Source organism: Mobula hypostoma, chromosome 15, assembly GCF_963921235.1.
Source record: "Mobula hypostoma chromosome 15, sMobHyp1.1, whole genome shotgun sequence".
NCBI classification, from domain to species: domain Eukaryota; kingdom Metazoa; phylum Chordata; class Chondrichthyes; order Myliobatiformes; family Myliobatidae; genus Mobula; species Mobula hypostoma.
The window spans coordinates 17,629,730-17,651,828 of record NC_086111.1 but is presented as its reverse complement, the minus strand read 5'-3'; the positions used below and the strand labels follow the sequence as shown (position 1 = coordinate 17,651,828).

Genomic DNA, 22,099 nt, shown 5'->3' with positions numbered 1-22,099 from the left:
GAACTTTTAACAGCTTTTTTGGCCAAACAATCAACCCGCTCGTTCCCCTCAACATGTCTATGTGCAGAGGCCCATAAGAAAAAGACATGTAAACCAATACTTTGAATATGAAATAATGTTTAAAGAGCTTCCAGCAGTAAATCAGACCACTGCTAGCACGACCTGTTTTAAGACTAGTCAAAACTGAAAAAGAATCTGAACATATTATAACTTTGCAAAGGCAGACTTCCACCACCTACTGTGAGCCCAAAATGATGGCAACCAGTTCCGCAGTATACACTGTTAAATAGTTAGTAAGACAGTTCTTTATTGTTACCTGTAATTCAGGCACAAAAATTGCCACACTGACATTCTCTGTTAAATTATCTTTTGGTCCATCAGTAAAAATGGTTAACACATCACAGTAATTCTCCTTAACATACTGATGAACCAACAGACTCTCAGGCATATCAGGATCTTTGGATTTCATTAAATCATGCAACCTAAAATCAACTAAAGCCATTGGAAAAAAACCACAGTGGGGTTACTGAAAAAGCTACAGTGGGACAAATTACATAATCCAGCAAACCCATATTCCTAGCGCGATGAGAACCCAGCCACCCAAAACTAAAAACACTCTTCCTGTGATGTTCCTAACAGTCTTCCCACACACTTTTAACAGGGTGATCCTTCCTCTGCACCCTCAAGTTAACCCAGTACGTTAACAACAACTTCATCCCCCACAACTGTAAGGGTAATTGTCCCATTTCAACCAGTAAAGCTGAAACAGGAGATGACCTTTCTGCACCACAACACAACCTGAGCCCGAGCTTGTGTCACATCCAAACATTTTAAATTTGAGGGTGAGCTCATCCACAAGCCACACAGCCACAATCAAGTACCTTTCTAATTAAACAAATATATGTGGTCACAGAGATTTCCATGTAGCACCCCAAGAATACTCACATAGACGCCCAAGGATATTTCATGCCCCTTTACACTTGTTAATTATCCTACTGATACAGTGCTTCCATATCAGCTTATTATCCAACCACGTGCCAAGAAATCTTACCACTGACACTTCTTCAAGAGTTTGACTATATAATTTCAAGTGCAGGTCTATCGATCCTCTTTGTAAAACATATAACTTGTGTTTTAGCTACTGAAAGCTTAAAACCCCATCTATTTGCCCACTGTTTGACCTTATTAATTAGTAATTGCATCCTATATACAGTAGTTAAAATTGAAATTTTTCCTCTGATCCATAAAGCTCCATCATCTGCAAAAAGTGATCTACCCACCCCCAGTACCTACCTCAGAGAAAATATCATTAATCATAATATTAAACAATAAAGGGCTGCAAATACGGCCTTGTGGTTCTGTGGAATGCTCTGCCTCAGAAGGCAGTGGAGGTCAATTCTATGGATTCTTTCAAAGAAGAGTTAGATAGAGCTCTTAAAGATAGCGGAGTGAAGGGATATGGGGAGAAGGCAGGAAAAGATTACAGATTGTGGATGATCAGCCATGATCACAGTGAATGGTGGTGCTGGCTTGAAGGGCTGAATGGCCTACTCCTGCACCTATTGTCTATTGTCTATTATGGAGTCCCACTTCCTATCTCATAGAAGCCGGAATATACCTTTCCTGCCCTTACCTGCATAGACCATCCAAATAAAAAACTTAGCAAAAATTATACAGCCTTCCTCCCACTCCTAATTTCCATAATTTAATCAAAAGACCCTTCCTCCATAACATATCATATGCTTTTTCTGTATCAGAATATACTACTATTACAACTTCTTTATTTACCTGTGCTTTCCTAATATCATCTTCGAACATAAAACTGAATCCAATGTCGTTCTACCCTTCCAAAATCCACTCTGAGAAAACGCTATATCACCTCTTTGTTCCAAAATAGAATTCAACCGCTCTATTACCATAAGTTTACACAAATGGGGCGTTAAAGATATTGGTCTATAACTAGAAGGATCCAATGGGAGTTTTCCAGGTTTTAGAATAGGTACTACCACTGCCATTTTCCATGAATCAGAGTCAGAATCAGGTCTATTATCATCGGCATGTGACGGAGGAAAGATGGCCTAAATTCCAAATACGATTCAAGAATGTTGATTAGTTTCTCAATATTTTCTTCATTCCTTTGAACTTTAGTAGCTCTACATGCTGAACTTCAGGGTTGCTTGGAACTTTATCCTATTTCTGGCAAAAATTTCAATCCTACCAATTCCAAGTCTATTCATAGAGATGATGATAGATTTCCCTTTCTTTTAAATGCAGAAAAAATAGATTTCCCTTCAGATTTCCAGACATATCAAAAGAAGTGAACAACTTAAGTGATGGTATACTATGCAAATTTGTTGTTTTAGCTTGTGAGATAGATATTGAAGGCAAACAAAGTTATAATTTTTCTGCATAGTTCAACAATCACAGAAATTTAAAACATGCATTTGAAAATATTCATATTTCTGATCATGTGTTCCCATTATTCTGATAATATTTCTAATATTGCTGATTCTATCAGCAGCAATTAAATCAATATAATTTACGATAGGGTCTTTTAAGAGACTCCTGGACAGGTAAATGGAGCTCAAAAAAATAGAGGACTATGGGTAATTTCTAAGGTAAGGACATGTTCGGCACAGATTTGTGGGCCGAAGGGCCTGTATTATGCTGTAGGTTTTCTATGTTTCTAATTGTAATATTACCATAAGAGAGTTGTTGGCCATATGTTTAAACATACAATAACATATGTCATCCATTCCTGGAGCTGTCTAACCCATACTATTAATAGCTTTCTTAAATTCACACAAAGAACACTCTACATCACTAATACTATCTTTGCTACAGCTAGCTTCCAACACATCAGAGTATTCACTTGGAACCTTATCCCTACATTGTTTAGCCTCTTCACTTATATTATCTTGATTATGAATTGTAGCAAACGACCACGTCAGTAACTCGTCCTTCTCTGTTTCACTAACAATCGTATTGACTTCTTAAACCAACACTGGAATGTTATTAGCCCTGTGAGTTCCACTCCCCCGCCCCCATTTTTAATCATTCCCCAAATATCTCCAAGTTTAACACAATACTGTTACAATAGGACCTCCAGTAAAACTTTCTCACAACTTTCACTACTTTCCTCACCACGTTCTGTGCCCTTTTAAACTTAATAAGGTCACTCGGAGAGTGATACTTAACTTTCCTAAATGCCTTATTTTTCTCCCTTATTGCCTCTGCACACGCTTCAATCCACCATGGTACAGCCTTTTTCCTATTAATGCCCTTTTTAATAGGAATCACTTCCACTGCAGTTTGATGAATATTGTGACATAACCTTTCATTGCAGAAATCCACATCATCCTCAACATTCAGCCCTGATAGACGTTCATCACATCAAACCTTAATCTTCTCCCAATATGCTTTACCAAAATTCCACTGCCTATAAGTGGCCTCCTGTCCCCTATATAAATCCACCCCCAAGCTTATAAATATAGGAAAATGATCGCTCCCCAATGTTTCATCTCCCATGACACCCACTCACTCACTCCAGCCAGAATGTTTGAAACTAAAGTTAAATCTGTAGCAGTTTCAGAACTATTAAGAACATTAAATCTCATTCGCCTCCCATCATTAAGACACACAAGATGTGAAATATGTAAAAATTCTTCTACAATCAAACCATTACCATCATTCTGCGGACAACCCCACAGTGAACTATGTGTGTTAAAATCCCTGCACCATACGTCCTTCAGTGAGCTCGAGCTACATATGATTTCCAACAAATCAATCAAAAGCTCTCCACAAGGGTTATAAAAATTTACCATTTTAATACCCCACCTGTTAAATTAAATACTTCTACCAGTGCCTCACATACTTAATTTACATGTACAACTCTATGTCATATCCCTTTCCTTATAAAACTTGTAACACCACTCCCTCTACCAACTACAGTCGGCCCTCTGTATCCACAGGGGATTGGTTCCGGGAACCCACGCAGATACCAAAATCCGCAGATGCTCAAGTCCCTTATATAAAAGCCTAAGAGAGCTTGTGTGGTAAAATAATGGCTCCTCCCACAGACCCCTGAATAAAGGCGATTGTGCCACTGCTCCTCCTCTCAGTCCAGGGCAGATACTCAGCAGGGACGAGACCTATTTTACTGTTAATAAAAGCCTTTCAGTATTTACTCTACTTCCAGTCTTTTGGAGCAATTGATAGTGCATCAATTCTATTAGCAGTAATTTTAAAGCATGGAACACGTCCTGAGACCCGACAAGTTAGACCTCGACCCGCAAACACCTGAAGCCGGAAATGCTTTCGAACTCTGGCTGGCCGGCTTCGAATTATATCTGGAGGAGATTGAAGTGACCGAGTCCACCGCGAAGTGCAGAGTTCTCCTCTCCAGGGTCAGTCCATGGGTCTACTCGATGGTCAGAGACCAGCCGAGCTACGACGGCGCGATGAGCGCCCTCAGAAGACAATACCTGCGGTTGGTAAATGCCATCTATGCACAACATCACTTAGCGACGCGGCAGCAGCAGCCCGGAGAGTCGAGTGCTGAGTTCGTCCGGGCCCTACAGACACTGATGCGGACCTGCGACTGCCGGGAACTGACGGCCGAACAGCATGCGGAGCTTCTAGTGAAAGACACCTTCGTCATGGGGACCAGGTCAGTGTATGTGCGCCAGCGGCTGCTGGAACACGCCGATCTTACCTTACGTTCGGCGACTGAGCTGCCCGACACGCTGGAGGCCGCTCTCCACAACTCAGATGCTCTCCAGGTACGCGATCTCCCGACGGCCTCGTGGGCGCTACAGACCCCGCAACCCGCCAGCGAATCGACCACGGCTGCTGCCAGTTGCGAGTCGGCGAAGTGCTACTTCTGTGGACTCGAGAAGCACCCCCAGAAACGCTGCCCGGCTACCTGCTCCAGCTGTGGAAAGAAGGGCCACTTCGCCAAGGCCTGTAAGTCCAAACAGCGAGCGGGATCGAGCAGCACCGCGTGCGAGGCATGAGGGTCGCCATCTTGCCTGCATGCCGCCACCATGTGTGAGACATGGGGCGGCCATCTCGGTCGGCGCCACCTCGCACCGCCTACCGCCCACGGGTGCTCACCAGGCACCCCACCGTGCCAGACTAAGACAGTGACTCAACTCTGGCCTCCATGACCCTTGACCAAAGCGCTCCCCACCAGCTCGCAAGGTCAATGATGGATATCCTGGTGGAGGGGCACAGGACAAGCTGCCTGTTTGACACAGGCAGCACGGAGAGTTTTATCCACCCGGACACGGCGCAGCATTGCGGACTCGTGATACGGCTGGTAAGTCAGAGGGTCGCCATGGCTTCCAGATCGCATACAACAGATATCCAGGGGGGTTATGTAGTGACGCTAGTGGTGCAGGGCACAGAATATCGAGACTTTACGTTACTGGTCTTGCCTCAACTGTGTGTCCCTGTGCTGTTGGGGCTCGACTTCCACAGCCACCTGAAAAGCATGACAATGAAGTATGATGGGCCCCTCCCACCAATCACTATCAAAAATCCCCAGTTTTGTAGAGATATGTCACGTACCCCGCTACTGACCACACACATACACCGACCCGCGCATCCCACCCAACACCATGCCAACTGCCACACTACCAACACCACTTGCGGCCTCTCCACCCTCAGGATCCCTCCCCCACCGCCGTTCGCCAACCTGACCCCCGACTGTAAACCCGTGACAACTAAAAGCAGGAGGTACAGCGCGGGGGACAGAGCTTACATCAAGTCGGAGGTGCAGCGGCTGCTCAGGGAGGGGGTCATTGAGGCAAGCACAAGTCCTTGGAGGGCGCAGGTGGTCGTTGTTCGGAACAGGGAGAAGAATAGGATGGTCGTGGACTATAGCCAGACCATCAATAGGATCACGCAGCTCGACGCGTACCCTCTACCCCACATCGCGGATATGGTCAATCAGATAGCACAGTACAAGGTGTACTCGACCATAGACCTAAAATCCGCTTACCATCAGCTCCCCATCCACCGGGAGGACCGCCCTTACACCGCCTTCGAGGTGGATGGCAGGTTTTATCAATTCCTGCGCATCCCCTTCGGTGTCACGACTGGCGTATCTGTCTTCCAGAGGGCAATGGACCGGATGGTGGACCAGTGCCAACTGAAGGCCACGTTCCCATATCTGGATAACATCACCATCTGCGGTCACGACCGGCAGGATTACGACAACAACCTCCCAAAATTTTTCTGGTGGCCAAAGCTTTCAACCTCACCTATAACAAGGACAAGTGTGTGTTCGGAACCACCCGACTTGCTATCCTTGGGTGTGCTGTGGAGAACGGAGTCATTGGCCCTGACACCGACCGTATGCACCCCCTGTTGGAACTCCTTCTTCCCAATACCCTCAGAGCCCTCAAAAGGTGCCTGGGCTTCTTATCATATTACGCCCAATGGGTCTCTAACTATACAGACAAGGCCCACCACTGGTCAAGTCCACCACATTCCCCCTCTCAGCCGAGGCCCGCGCGGCCTTCAGCCGCATAAAAGGGGACATTGCCAAAGCAGCAATGCATGCGGTGGACGAGGCCATTCCCTTCCAAGTAGAGAGTGACACCTCCGACTTTGCGCTGGCTACTACCCTCAACCAGGCAGGAAGACCAGTGGCGTTCTTCTCCCGTACCCTTCAAGGCCCTGAAACTCGGCACTCCGGAGAAAGAGGCCCAGGCCATAGTGGAAGCTATAAGGCACTGGAGGCACTATCTTGCTGGCAAAAGGTTCACCCTGCTAACTGACCAGCGCTCAGTCACATTCGTGTTTAGTTACCAACAGCGGGACAAAATCAAAAATGATAAAATTCTGAGGTGGAGAATCGAACTCTCCACCTTCAACTAACACATCATGTACAGGCCTGGGAAACTCAACGAGCCCTGCGATGCCCTATCCCGGGGAACGTGCGCCAGTGCGCAGATCGACCGGCTATACGCCCTACATGTAGATCTTTTCCACCCAGGGGTCACCCGGCTTTTCCACTTCGTGAAAGCCCGGAACCTGCCTTACTCCCTTGAGGAGAGCAGGATGATGACCAGGGACTGCCAAGTCTGCGCAGAGTGCAAACCGCACTTCTACCGACCCGAAAAGGCACAACTAGTCAAGGCCACCCGCCACTTTGAGCGATTGAGTGTCGACTTTAAGGGCCCCCTTCCCTCCACCGACCGCAGCGTGTACTTTCTTAACGTTATCGACGAGTACTCGCAGTTCCCCTTCGCCATCACCTGCCCCGACACCACTACCACCTCAGTTATAAAAGCCCTGCGCAAGCTCTTCACTCTGTTCGGATACCCATGCTATATCCACAGTGACAGAGGGTCCTCGTTTATGAGTGACGAGCTGCGCCAATATCTACTGGCTAGGGGAATTGCAACTAGTAGGACCACGAGCTATAATCCCCGGGGGAACTGACAGGTGGAGAAGGAGAATGCCACGGTGTGGAAAGCCACACTCTAAGCCCTCAGGTCAAAGGGACTGCCGGTCTCCCGCTGGCAGGAGGTCCTTCCCGAGGCACTCCACTCCATCCGCTCCCTGTTATGCACGGCCACCAATGCCACCCCCCATGAGTGGCTCTTTTCTTTTCCCAGAAAATCGACCATTGGGACCAACCTACCAACTTGGCTGACGTCCCCGGGGCCAGTGCTGCTCCGGAAACATGCGAGGAGCAATAAATACTCCCCGATGGTCGAGAGGGTTCACTTACTTCATGCAAACCCCCAGTATGCCTACGTGGTTTTACCTGATGGGCGGGAGGACACGGTCTCCATCCGTGACCTGGTGCCCGCAGGAGCTCCGGGCCCCTACCCTGAACACTCCGTGGTGACTATTAACCCCGTATCCACTGATGTATATAACCATGAGACACTGCGCACTCCAAGCCCTACACAGACACCACACGACATTCCCATACCAGGCGCAACGCACACGGACGAGGGATTACCGACGCCTAACGTGCTGGCACCTCAAGTCAGGCCGGAGCCAGCACGACTGCCATCGCCGGTGCAATCACCGCCGGTGCTACGTAGATCACAGCGACGGACTCGACCGCCTGATAGACTTAACCTGTAAATATACTTCTTTAAATACTGTCTGTCACTTCACCCCGTGGGACTCTTTTTAAAAAAAGGAAGGGGTGAATGTGGTAAACCATGTATATATGTTGTAAGTGGGTTACCTGTCTGGACACGCCCCTCTGCTGACTGCCCCTGTGGCTCCTCCCACAGACCCCTGAATAAAGGCGATTGGGTCACTGCTCCTCCTCTCAGTCCAGGGCAGATACTCAGCATGGTGGAGGTCACATTTTACTGCTAATAAAAGACTTTCAGTATTTACTCTACTTCCAGTCTTTTGGAGGAATTGATAGTGCATCAGCTCGTAAGGGTGTTACGAAAAGCAAAAATAACATTCAGCGTTTGTTTTGCAGTGAGCCGTTATAGAGGCAGCGCACACCCTGAGCAGCGAGAGTGCTTTATCTCGATTTATTTTGTGTATCCGTTAGCAAGATGTGTCCTAAGGTATCAGAAAAGCCTAAGAGAGCACGTAAGAGTGTTACGCATAGCGTAAAACTGGACATAATTTAGTGTTTCGATCGTGGTGAACGAAATAAAGACATTGTGCGTGCATTCAGCTTGCCTGCGTCCACCATTCGTACTACTTACACGCAGAGAGAAAGAATCCTGAAAGCTGCCGATGTTACTATGGTTCTGCTGGTAGCATATCATTCCTGCTTTTACTATATATTGTGTTATTTTAGGTTTTATGTGCTATTTGGTATGATTTGGTAGGTTATTTTTTGGGTTTGGCTTACGAAAGGTTTCATAGGAACACTCTACTTTCGGATAGCGGGGGATACTTGTACAGTATTTTTGATCCGCAAGTTGGTTGGTTGAATCCACAGATGTGGAACCCGCGGATACAGAGGACCAACTGTAATCTATCATGCCTAATTACAATATAATCCTGCAAAGAAAAGCTTAAATGTGGTAACAACCAAGGTACTGGAATACTGTACATGTAACATAAGGTGGATTTGATAAATCAGAAACAAGTTCCTTGAAGTCTTGACCATTAGAAATCTGGCTTCTCGCATTCCACTGCAATATCCTAATGTCCGTTACGTACCTTCACAAGGAGACTGAGATACAGATACCCCAGCGATCAGAGCTTCATTTACAGCTTCCCACGTAACACCTGTTATACTCAGATACTTCCAGCGGCTTTCACAATCATTTTAATTTTCTCTGTACGACTGGATGCCTGAGCAATACAATTCATCACACCTGTTATGAACATCACAAACTTCATTTTATCAACTAGTAAAGAATCTTCAGTAAGAGAAGTGTGATGCCAACATATAGCCTCTGGTTTCACATTCTGTTCTCTGAGTGGTAATATTTTATTAATGTTTAGTTTAACTTCTTGCACAGCTTCCACATACGACATACCTAGCTGTACTTAAACCCGTTGAACTTCTGCACTTCTTAAGGACTTCACATCCTCTATAAACTGCACTATGTTCATCTCCCCAATTACAACAATTAAACTCTACACCTTCACAATCTTCATATTTATGTTCCCCGCCACACTTACTACGTCTTAGTTTCCCACGACATACTGCTGCAAACCTCTGACAGTTGTAACATCGAAGTGGGGATGGAATATAAGTTTGAATATTATAACTTACATACCCCAAACTAACTTCATCAAGGAGCTTTACCTCATCAAAACATATCAATACAGATAAACTATCCACCCTTTCCCCATCGCTGACTATTTGCAATCTCTTTATCTCCTTAACCTTGCCTCCCAATCAATGACCTCTCCTATCAAAATCGCCACCTGAACACCCAATACCCCTAACACCTCTATTTTCACAGACAAAATAGATACTGTCTTTTGCAAAGTAGAGTCTTCAATTGTAATGCCTTCTCACTCTGCTTTTTATCCTTACAAATGATTAACACCTTCCGTCCTCTTAATGTAGAAGCACAATCTATATTCCCTAAGGCTGATTTTAACTCTGTAGTTAATTTAATGGGATTGCTAGAGGGCGGCTGTTCCAGGTCAAATTTAAACAATACTTTAAAGTCTTCCTTCCTTTTTTTCTAAATATTCAGCCCTTCCTCTCCATCACTTGAAATCATTCCAATATTATGTTTCTTTTCCTTTTTCCCGATCTGGATTCAACGTCATTCCAACCTCCTCCCGCCGACTCGCCCTCACCCGAACCCTCCATTTGCGGTTCCTTTCCCAGATCCTCCCCACCACCTGAACCTACACTATTTCCCAACATCCCCACACCATTCACAGCCACTCCTCCGGCCGAGCCAAAACCTCGAGCCAACTGCAGCCAGCAGTTCAGCTGAAGCTGAGCCGAGCACGTACAAGGTCCAATGATAGCCCCAAACTCCAAATTCAGGAGCCAATCACAATCCAGCATCCCATCATTGTCAGCCAATCATAGCCTAGCATTTAATCAGTGTCCCATCTGCGACCAAATGAGAAGCTAATATCCCATTAGCAGGGACCAGTCATATCCCAGTCTTCCACAATCAGGGGCTAATAACAGCCCATCTACCATTCTCAGCTCCTGCAGATACAGTAACTGTGGTTCCCGAGACTGGATTTTTCTTTTGATCAGTGATCCTTTGAATTTTTCACAAAGGAACATACAGTGGTGCCAGAAAGTTTGTGAACCCTGTAGAATTTTCTCTACTTCTGCTTAAATATGATCTAAAATGTGATCAGATCTTCACATAAGTACTAAAACTAGATAAAAAGAACACAATTAAATAAATAACACTAAACATTATAGTTGTTCATTTATTTATTGAGAAAAATGATATTTTTCTCATATTTGTGCAGAAATAGAGAAAATTCTACGGAGTTCACAAACTTTCTAGCACCACTGTACATGACAACAGATGATAAGATCCTGGTGCAAATGGGGAAGTGTGGGTGTTGGTGGAGAGATAAAGACCCTGTGAGATGAACTAGGGGACCAATAACTCTTTTACCATTCCCCTTCTTACCCCTTCCATTCTCCTCACTTGCCCATCACCTCTCTCTGGTACCCCTCCTCCTTCCCTTTCTCCCATGGTCTACTCTCCTCTCCTGTCAGATTCCTTTGTTCTTCAGTCCTTTAACTTTTCCACCCATCACCTCCCTGCTTCTCTCTTCATCTTTCTTCCCCCACCCACCCACCTTGCCACTCCACTGGTCTCACCTATCTCCTGCCAACCTGTACTCATTCCCCTCCCCCCACATTTTTATTCTGGCCTTTGCCCCTCCCTCTGCAGACCCGATGAAGGGTCTCCGCCTGAAACGACAACTGCTATTCCCTTCTATACATGCTGAGTTTCTCCAGAATTGTTTATATTCTGACCTCTTGCCCCTTCCTTTCCAATCCTGATAAAGGGTCTCAGCCCCAAAGGTCAACTGTTCCTTCCCCTCCATAGATACTACTTGACCGGCTGAGTTCCTTCAGCACTTTGTGTGTCTTTCACTGTTCATCTCGGTTCACACGTAAAGAATACAATCTTGTGTGCATTACAAGACAGCAATGAAGCCTTTTGCATGCACGTTGCTGATTTAACAGCTGTGGCTCACGTCTCGCTCCAGAGGGTTAGCTCAGATCTAAGTGACATACCTCTGCAACCAGGAAACACTGAACATACTCCCTCTCGGACAAGAAATTTAACCAATTAAACCAAGGCTCCATTTGTCTTCAGGACACTATTATAGGTTCAATTACATAGCTTGAAGTGTACGTTCAACGCACTCAGTGTCTTAGGAACACCTTCTACCCCTCCGCCATCATATTTCTGAACGGGTATTGAACCCATGAACACCACCTCATTATTGTTGCTCTCTTTAAGCACCATACATATACATAAATATATATACTGTATGTATGTCTACATATATATGTGTGTGTGTGTATATATATATATATATATATATATATATATATATATATATACATATATAGTATATACATATGCACACATAAATATACAGTACACACACACACATTGGAATCTGGTTAATTGGGCCATTGGTTAATCGGGCAGTCATTTATTTGGGACATTATGCCACTTAATTGGGAAAGGAAATTGTTGCCGAACAGTTTCTAACTAGCGTCAGTCACATTCACTTGTGTGACCGTGAAGACGTTACACAGCACTTGGAGCAAACAGTTTTTAAAATAGCATCACTTGCGTGTGTTTGTGTTCTTGTCACTGATAGTTGGTTAGAAATAAGCAGTAAGACAATTCAGAACTGTTTTGCTCTCTGCGGTTTCAAGCATTCAGGCTTGGAGATGCTAGAAATCACTGGGAGCGAAAATAAAGTAATTTCACTACTTCAACAAGTTAGAAACTATGAAGGTATTGACAATCGTCTTGAATGTTACAAAGAAAATTAAAATTGGAGATGTAACTGTCAAAAACTTTGTATGGAGGCAGTCCATTATCTGCACTAGATATCTGTGCTAATTTTGTTCATTTATTAACATTCAGTTAGTCCTGATGAAGGGTCTTGGCCTGAAACGTCGACTGTACCTCTTCCTAGAGATGCTGCCTGGCCTGCTGCGTTCACCAGCAACTTTGATGTGTGTTGCTGAATTTCTAGCATCTGCAGAATTCCTGTTGTTTGTTGTTTGTTCATTTATAGTTTTTTTATATACCCTTTCAACAATTTCCATGAAACTTCAGCTATTTGGGGCAGATGTCTAATTGGGCCAAATTGGACTGGTCCCGATGTGTCCCAATTAACCAGAATCCACCGTGTATGTATATATACAATTGTGATTTATAATATATCTTATGTATTGCACTCACTGATGCTGTAAAACAACAAATTTCACGACATACGTCAGTGATAATATACATGAGTCTGATTCTGATGTCTTTATCAATGTTTTTCATTCAACCAACTTAAAATCTTTATTTGGTTATAATCATTCTGGTTTTGGTGTGTCCCATCAGTGTGCGAACTGGCAGCTTAAATTCTTCCAAAAGTACTTAAGTTACTGGAAGTTGCTTCGGACATTATAATGTTGCAATAGGACAATGTCCTTACACTGTCTGCCAGACAACACAGTGTGTAAGGACATTGACCTCAGAACAAGCACCTTACCCTGTACATGTTGAATGGTGTGAGGTCCTGAAAGACCATCTCGCGGGTGGGTCTGCCACTGTAGCAGCAGTGAGCCGTCGCAAACTGTGCCAGCGCCTCTCTCGCTGCATCTTCAGTGATGGACGGAATTCTAGAGGCAAGTAAAATGGTCACTAGGATATCAAGCCGACATCCCGAGATTTATAGTGACTGCCATACACCCCCCATTCACTCCGTGTTCATGGTCGCGGGTGGTTTTCCAGCCAATACTAATGCCTCAGTCATCATCTCCATTTCACTGACCACTTCCACAACTACGGTGATGTAGAACAATCAGTGGGCGGGGGAGACGGAAGTAACTGCTGGAATTATTACTGTAACACTGACTCAGAATTAGCATGTGAATATTAAAAAAAAATTCTCTCTCCCCGGGAGACTGGCTTATCTGGGCCAAGGAGTCATAACAAATTAATTATAATTTATCATTCATTACTATTGATGTAGCCAATAGAGCCTCTACCTCAAGGCTCTGTGACCCAGGTACGATTTTGACCTCCACTGCTTTCCGTGTGGAGTTCGCAAGGTCTCCCTGTGACCATGTGGGTTTCCTCCAGGTAGCCCCAGTTTCCCCCCATATGCCAAAGATTTGGATTGTGGTTCTACCTTGTCTTACACATTGCTAACCTGTCTGTACTTTTCTGTAACTGTGACACGAACACTATATTCTTAAATTCTATTGTAATTGGATGGAACAGTAGTGCAGCAGTTAGCATGAAGCCACTACAGTACCAGCAACCCGGGTTCAATTTCACCACGGTCTGTACTTTCTCCCCATGACCACGTGGGTTTCCTCCTGGTATGCCGGTTTCCTCCCATACTCCAAAGGTGTATGGGTTGCGAGGTTAAAATTGGTCACATGGGTGTAATTGGGATGTGAGGACTTGTAAGTTACTCTCTCTAAATTAAAAATAAAAATAAATAAAATTATTCATTTTTACTAACTCTGTGTATTACGTGGGTTGTCTAAATGGCATGCAAACAAGAATGATCTCCATTGTATCTCGGTACATGTGACAACAATAATCCAATTGCCAGTGTCAGTAACTGGTAACTGTTAGGGTACGGGTGAGTGATTGAATCTGGGGAACAAACATTGAGAGTGAGGGAGGAATGGATTACAGGGAAACGGGGGAATGGGATTGCTCTGTGAGGCAGCTGTGACTGAAAGACCTCAATGTCATAAAAAATAATTAATGTGAAACATATATGAATAATGCAACCATAAGCTAACACCATTCGATGAATTCATTCACCACTCTCACGGTGAAGGAAACCAAGCCTACAACAGATTTGTGATCAAGTTTACAAGAGATAGAGCAAGCTTAAAGAGGAGGGATTTATTTAGCCAGAGGATGGTGAACCTGTGGACGGCTGTGGAGGACCTTATTATGTACATTTAAAGCAAAGGTTGACAGGCTCTTGATTAATAAAGGTGTAAAAGGTTATGGGGAGAAGGCAGAAGAAAGGGGTTGAGAGGGATAATAAATCAGCCTTGATGGAATGGCAGAGCAGACTCATTGGGCCAATTGGCCCAATTCTGCTCCCATGTCTTATGGACATGGGTGATGGTTTCAAACTGAACGGAACTGGGTGGCAGAGTAGCGTAGCCTTTAACACAATCGCTTTACAGCACCAGCAATCATTGGTCGGGATTCAATTCTCGTTGCTGTCTATATCAAATTTGCACGCTCTCCCTATGACTGCGTGGGGTTCCCCGGGCACTCCAGTTCCCTCCCACACTCCAAAGATGTAGAGTCAGGGTTAGTCGGTTATGGGCCTGCTACGTTGGTGCTGGGCGTGTGGCAACACTTGTGGGCTACCCATCACATTCCTTGCTGATTCGATTTGAGGCAGAAGATGCATGTCACTGTATGTTTCAATGTATACGTGACTAATCTTTACATCTCCCACCAGTAACTGAGAGGTGGCAGCTCGTGGCCTTTAACAAGATCCCATACCTCCACTCCAGCTGGGGCTGTGGTCGCTCCCTCTTGTCCGAAGGGTGAGTTGGTGGACAAATGTAGTTTCCATCTGGAACGAGATGATTTGAGTCACAGAAGTCTCAATTAGCTACAAATCCTAACTGATGGAGTTAAAATGATAGGACAGACTCCAAATCAGAAGTCGACTAGTGTTGAGTTGTCTGGGGCACTACGGGAGTTTCCATACCTAGAGCTCTGTAACTGAGACTGGTTTATGGACGACATGTGGTCCCAGCTCTAAAGCATGCCTTGTTTACTAACCCTAGGCTACTCTGGAGAGCCTCCCAAAGCCCCCACCTCTACCACCAGCAGGACAAGGGCAGGGGAACACCAGCACCTGCAGATTCCCTGTGGTGTCACACACCATCCTGACTGTGGCCACTTTATTAGGAAATTCCTAAAGCTAATAAAGTGAACATTGAGTGTATGTTCATGATCTTCTGCTACTGCAGATGTCCACTTCAAAGATCCGTGTGTTGTGCATTCAGAAATGCTCTTCTGCACACCACTGATGTAACACATAGTCACTTGAGTTACTGTTGCCGTCTGTCCATTCTCCTCTGACCTCTCTCATTAACAAGGGGTTTTCACCCACTGTGGAAGGTTTTTTTTTGTACCATTCTCTGTAAGTTCTAGAGACTGTTGTGTGTGAACAAGGGATCAGCAGTTCTTGAGATACTCAAACCACCCCATCTAGCACCAACAATCATTCCACTGTCAAAGTCACTTAAATCATATTTCTTCCCCATTCTGATATTTGATCTGCACAGCAGATGAACCTCTTGACCACGTCTACGTACTTTTACGCGTTAGGTTGCTGCCAAATGATTAGATATTTGCATTAATGAGCAGGTGTATAGGCGTACCTAATAAAATGGTCACTGAGTAAATCACAAGTACTTCATCACTGCTGGACATCCCTGCCCAGCAGCGCTGTGGGAGGGACTTCGCCAGAAGAACAGCTACAATTCGAGGAGTGGTTCACTCTCGCCTTCTCAAGGACACTTAGGAGTTGGCAGTAAGTGCTGACGTTGCTAGATACACCACGATCACAATAAATTAAAAAAATTGCACACTGCTTGTCAATAGGGCACCAGTGAGCTCAGACTATGAGGGTCATCACTGGCCATCCCTAGAACCTCCAGTGCAACTCATGGGACAGTGACTTGGAACTGGGAACTCCGCCGACATCAGACAGGGCAGCCAGAGGTTTTACTCACACGGCTCATATTGGCATCTGCTTTCAGTTAAATCAGTGCTTTATCTTTCTAAAGTAACTTTTACTCAGGAGCAGTAACGGATCGATCTCCAGCTTAGAATGAGTGACAGGCCCAGGACAAAAGTAATCACACCTCAATGTGTGCATGTGTGTGTGCGTGTGCGTGTGCATGTGTGTGTGCGTGTGTGTGTGTGGTGTGCGCGCGTGTGTGTGTGTGTGCGCGCGTGCGTGCGTGTGTGCGCGTGTGTGTGTGTGTGTGTGCGCGCGTGTGCGTGTGCGCGTGTGGAGGTTTTACACCATACCTACCACCGCCAGCGACTGTCCCCTCATAGCCTGTCACCTGGTCCAGCATTTCAATCGGGGGTGCGGTGGGGCCCTCCTCATCCTCCAGATCCTCTGGTCCATCTGCAGAAAACGGTGAGAGTTAGAAGGATGTCATGGCCATAACAACTTCATGTATCCAAGTACTGAGTACAGGAGTTGGGATGTTCTGTTGAAGTTGTACAAGACCATAAGACAAAGGAGCAGAAGTAGGCCATTCAGCCCATCGAGTCTGCTCCGCCATTTTATCATGAGCTGATCTATTTATTCCTATTTAGTCCTACTCCCCTGCCTTCTCACCATAACCTTTGATGCCCTGGCTACTCAGATACCTATCAATCTCTGCCTTAAATACACCCAATGACTTGGCCTCCACTGCTGCCCATGGGAACAAATTCCATAGATTCACCACCCTCTGACTAAAAAAATTTCTTCGCATTTCTGTTCTGAATGGGTGCCCTTCAATCCTTAAGTCATGCCCTCTTGTACTAGACTGCCCCATCATGGGAAACAACTTTGCCACATCCACTCTGTCCATGCCTTTTAACATTCGAAATGTTTCTATGAGGTCTCCCCTCATTCTTCTAAACTCCAAGGAATACAGTCCAAGAGCGGACAAACGTTCCTCATATGTTAACCCTCTCATTCCCGGAATCATCCTAGTGAATCTTCTCTGTACCCTCTCCAACGTCAGCACATCCTTTCTTAAATAAGGAGACCAAAGCTGCCCACAGTACTCCAAGTGAGGTCTCACCAGCGCCTTATAGAGCCTCAACATCACATCCCTGCTCCTATACTCTATTCCTCTGGAAATGAATGCCAACATTGCATTCGCCTTCTTCACTACCAACTCAACCTGGAGGTTAACTTTAAGGGTATCCTGTACGACGACTCCCAAGTCCTGTTGCATCTCAGAACTTTGAATTCTTTCCCCATTTAAATAATAGTCTGCCCGTTTATTTTTTTCTGCCAAAGTGCATAACCATACACTTTCCAACATTGTACTTCATTTGCCACTTCTCTGCCCATTCTTCCAATCTATCCAAGTCTCTCTGCAGACTCTCCATTTCCTCAGCACTACCGGCCCCTCCACCTACCTTCGTATCGTCTGCAAACTTAGCCACAAAGTCATCTATTCCATAATCTAAATCGTTGATGTACAACGTAAAAAGAAGCGGCCCCAACACTGATCCCTGCGGGGGAAAAGGACCCTGATGGCAGTTATTTATAGGCCTCCAAACAGCTGCAGGGATGTGGACTACAAATTACAAATGGAAATAGAAAAGAGTATAAGACATTGGTGGGGCCGAATCTGGAGTATTGTGTGCAGTTTTGGTCACCTACCTATATGGAAGATATCAATGAAGATTGAAAGAGTACAGGGAACATTTACAAGGATGTTGCTGGGACTTGAGGACCTGAGTTATAGGGAAAAGTTGAATAGGTTAGGACTTCACTCCCGGAGCATAAGAAAATGAGGGAGATTTGAAAGTGGCGTACAGAATTATGAGGGTAAATGCAAGCAGGCATTTTCCACTGAGGTTGGGTGAGACTAGAACTAGAGGTTGTGGGTTAAGGGTGAAAGGAGAAATGTTTCAGGGGAACCCGAGAAGTAACTTGGGTCCACAGCCACAACCTCTTCACCAGCGCAGGATGAAGGAAGGGGTGAAATGATAACACAGGGGGAAGCATAACACCGCTATAGTGCCGGCGACCTGGGCTCAATTCCCACCGCTGTTTGTACGTTCTCCCCGTGACCGCGTGAGGTTCCTCCGGGTGCTCCAGTTCCTCCCACGTTCCCAAGACGCACAGGTCACATGGATCGGATGGGCCTGTTACTGTGGCGTATCTCTAAATAAAATAAATTAAAATATAAAATAAAGAGACGGAGAGGGACCTGGCCAGGGTTCAATGACCTTCTGGGAACAAAGCTCCCTCAGGCCCATCCAGCAGTGTGTTCACATGTTGCAGTGATTTCTATAGGGTCAACCGAAGGTGTTATTGTCCTTTTTAAATGTATACTTTACAATCGCAAGCTCCTGCTGGACATGAAGAACTTAAAGTAGTGTAGCAGGTCAGCGAGTTGCTCGTAGGCAGCGAAACAGGAGCTGGACTCGGTGCGGATGGTGTTGCTGCCTACGCCAGAGAGGCGCCGGAGGAGTCGGTACGTGAAGACGGTGTGCGGCGTAACAGAAAGTGATCGCCCTTGTCGCTTTTCTCGTGATCACAAGACCCTGTCGGACATTGTTAATGTGGAATGCTGCAAGTCTGATTGACTGATTTATTGGCGGATGGCAGGGGAGTGGTGTGGCCTCAGTCGTAGTGAGGACCGGGCCTCAAGCCGCGGTGTCACCGGTTTACAGCTGCCCAGGAGAGGAGCATCGGAGCTGGTGTGCTCTGCCAGAGGCAGTGTGGTGCGGCAAAAAAAAACTGGAGTCAGTGCTGCCCCCCAGTGTTCGCTCAGCAGAAGACAGGCTGTATTGTGTTCAACTGCAGTTTTCTGCAATGTTCATGGACTCAGGGTCTTGAACTATATATTTTTTGTGTGACTGTATTTTACTGATATCTAATATGTGCTTGCTATTCTATATGTGCCTTGTGCTGTGTGTGAATGTTAGTACTGTATTTTACACCTTGATCCTGGAGTAACACTGTTTCATTTGGCTGTATCATGGGTATTCATGTATGGTTGAATGACAATTAAACTTGAACTTGAATTTAAACATACTCATCGTAAAAGGTCAATGTGATCTGCTCACTCTGAGGCCAGGGCATTAAGGATCCATTCCTGCTTCTCTCGGCCCATGGAGCAAAGGCCCCAGTGTCCATGAAACTTTTATCTTCAGGTTTGGACTGGGAGCCAGTAGTGGGGATGGTGGAGTGTACCTCCACTCCTCACAGTTTGGGGCTCATCAGTGGTGAGGCCACTGAGCTCTCTTCTTGACTAGAAGAGGTGACATCTCCTTCCCCTTGAGGGGGAGCACCTGGATGGTGATCTCCTACCTTCCCAGAGGGGCCCTGAGGCTTCAGCCAGTGTCAGATGGCAGTCAGTAGAACTAAGGCTTTCCTATCTTCAACAGCAGAGACAATCACTTCCTGAGGACCCAAACACTATTTCATATTTTCTTCCAAGAGGCAAAGACGTGGTAGAGCAGTGAGGAGTGCGGTACAACAGAAGGAGCTGGGAACAGACCCATAATTTCCTGGAAAGTAGTATCATAGGTAGACAGGGTTGTAAAGGGAGCTTTTGGCATATTGGCCTTTATAAGTTGAGTACAGGAGTTGGGATGTTATGTTAAAAGTTGTATAAGACATTGGTGAGTCCTAATTTGGAGTGATAGAGTCATAGAAAAATGCAGCACAGAAACAGGCCTTTCTGCCCATCTAGTCCATGCCAAACCATTTAAATTGCCCAGCCCCATCAACCGGCACAGGAACCATATCCCTCCATACTCCTCCCATCCAAACTTCTCTTAAATGTTGAAATCAAAATCACATCCGCCACTTGCGCTGGCAGCTTGTTCCACACTCTCATGGCCCTCTGAGTGAAGAAGTTTCCCCTCATGTTCCCCTTAAACATTTCACCTTTCACCCTTAAGCCATCACCTCTAGCTGTAGTCTCACCCAACCTCAGTAGAAAAAGGCTGCTTGCATTTATACTTTACTTTATAAACTTATTTACTTTATTTACCTTATCTATACCCCTCATAATTTTATATACCTCTATTAAATATCCCCTCAAATGTCCATGTCCTAGGAAATAAAGTTCTAACCTATTCAACCTTTCCTCCAGTCCCAGCAACATCCTTGTAAATTTTCTCTGTATTCTTTCAACCTTATTTACATCTTTCCTGTAGATAGGTGGCCAAAACTGCACACAGTTCTCCAAATTAGGCTTCACCAAAGTCTTATACAACTTCAACATAACATCACAACTCCTGTTCTCAATACTTTGATCTATGAAGGCAAATGTGCCAAAAGCTCTCTTTACGACCCTATCTACCTATGATGCCACTTTCAATGGATTATGGACCTGTATCCACAGATCCTTTTGCTCTACTGCACTCCTGTGTGCCCGACCTCTCACTGTGTAAGACCTACTCTGGTTGGTTCCTCCAAAGTGCTGCACATCATACTTGTCTGCATTAAATTCCATCTTCCATTTTCTAGCCCATTTTTCCAGCCTGTGCTGATCCCTCTGCAAGCTCTGATAGTCTTCTTCACTGTCCACTGCACTCCCAATCTTGGTGTCATCTGCAAATTTGCTGATCCAGTTAACCACATTATCATTCAGATCGTTGATATAAATGACAAACAACAGTGGACCCAGCATCGATCCCTGCCGCACTCTACTAGTCACAGACCTTCAGTCAGAGAGGCAGCCATCTACTATCGTTCTCTGGTTTTTCCAGCAAAGTCCATTTCTAACCCAATTTACTATCTCATCTTGAATGTCAGGCAACTGAATCTTCTTGACCAACCCACCACGTGGGAGCTTGTTAAATGCTTTACTGAAGTCCATGTAAATAGCATCTGCTGCCTTGCCTTCATCATTTTTCTTAGTAACATCCTCGAAAAACTCCATAAGATTCGTTAGACATGACCTATTACGCACAAAGCCATGTTGACAATCCCTAATCAATCCCTGTCTATCCAAATACTCATATATATCCAGTCTCTTAGAATACCTTCCATTAACTTTCCCACTACTGATATCAGGCTCACCAGCCTATAATTCCCTGGTTTATTTTCAGAGCCTTTCAATAACAGTGGAACAATATTGGATATCCTCCAATCCTCCGGCACCTCACTTGTCGCTATAGTTGATTTAAATATCCCTGCTAGGGCTCCTGCAATTTCTGCATCAGCCTCTCGCAGGGTCCAAGGGATTTATCCATCCTAATTTGCCTCCAGACAGCAAACACCTCCTCCTCTGTAATGACCTCGCTGCTGTTTTGCATCACTTCTACAGACTCTGTGTCCGTCTCCCGAGTAAATCATCGTCATCATCATGTGCTGTGTCGTATGGCATGAGCAATCTGGGTCTGGGCTGTGTCTTTACTAGACGGGTGACCCCAGCCATTATCTTTCTTTTTCAATATTTTTATTAATTACTTGCATAGATGAATACAAAACACATTATGATATTATGGTAACAGAAAAAAGGTTGAAATGCCCCATATCTATGTATAGTAAATTAACCATAATATTGAAAAGGTATATTTTATTCTAATCTAAAGCAAAATCAAAACCCCATAACAAAAAAAGAGAAAGAAAAAACAGCTGTTTGGTCAAAAGAAAAGGAAAAAAAATCTTAGAAATATAGTCGTAAATTCAAACATATAATAGGCATCATCAT

General features: G+C 45.0%; 1 protein-coding gene across 2 annotated transcripts in view; it reads right to left on the bottom strand.

Annotated features, from left to right (window-relative positions):
• LOC134357056 (protein SSUH2 homolog) overlaps nucleotides 1-22,099 on the bottom strand; it is an 80,165-nt gene that overhangs the window by 41,591 nt on the left and 16,475 nt on the right. For both annotated transcript variants that reach the window (XM_063068373.1, XM_063068374.1), the window contains exons 2-4: nucleotides 16,726-16,824; nucleotides 15,177-15,249; nucleotides 13,180-13,309 (exon numbers count right to left, since the gene is read on the bottom strand). In XM_063068373.1, the coding sequence (XP_062924443.1) occupies nucleotides 13,180-13,309; nucleotides 15,177-15,249; nucleotides 16,726-16,824 (302 nt within the window). The remainder of the gene's footprint in view (nucleotides 1-13,179; nucleotides 13,310-15,176; nucleotides 15,250-16,725; nucleotides 16,825-22,099) is intronic.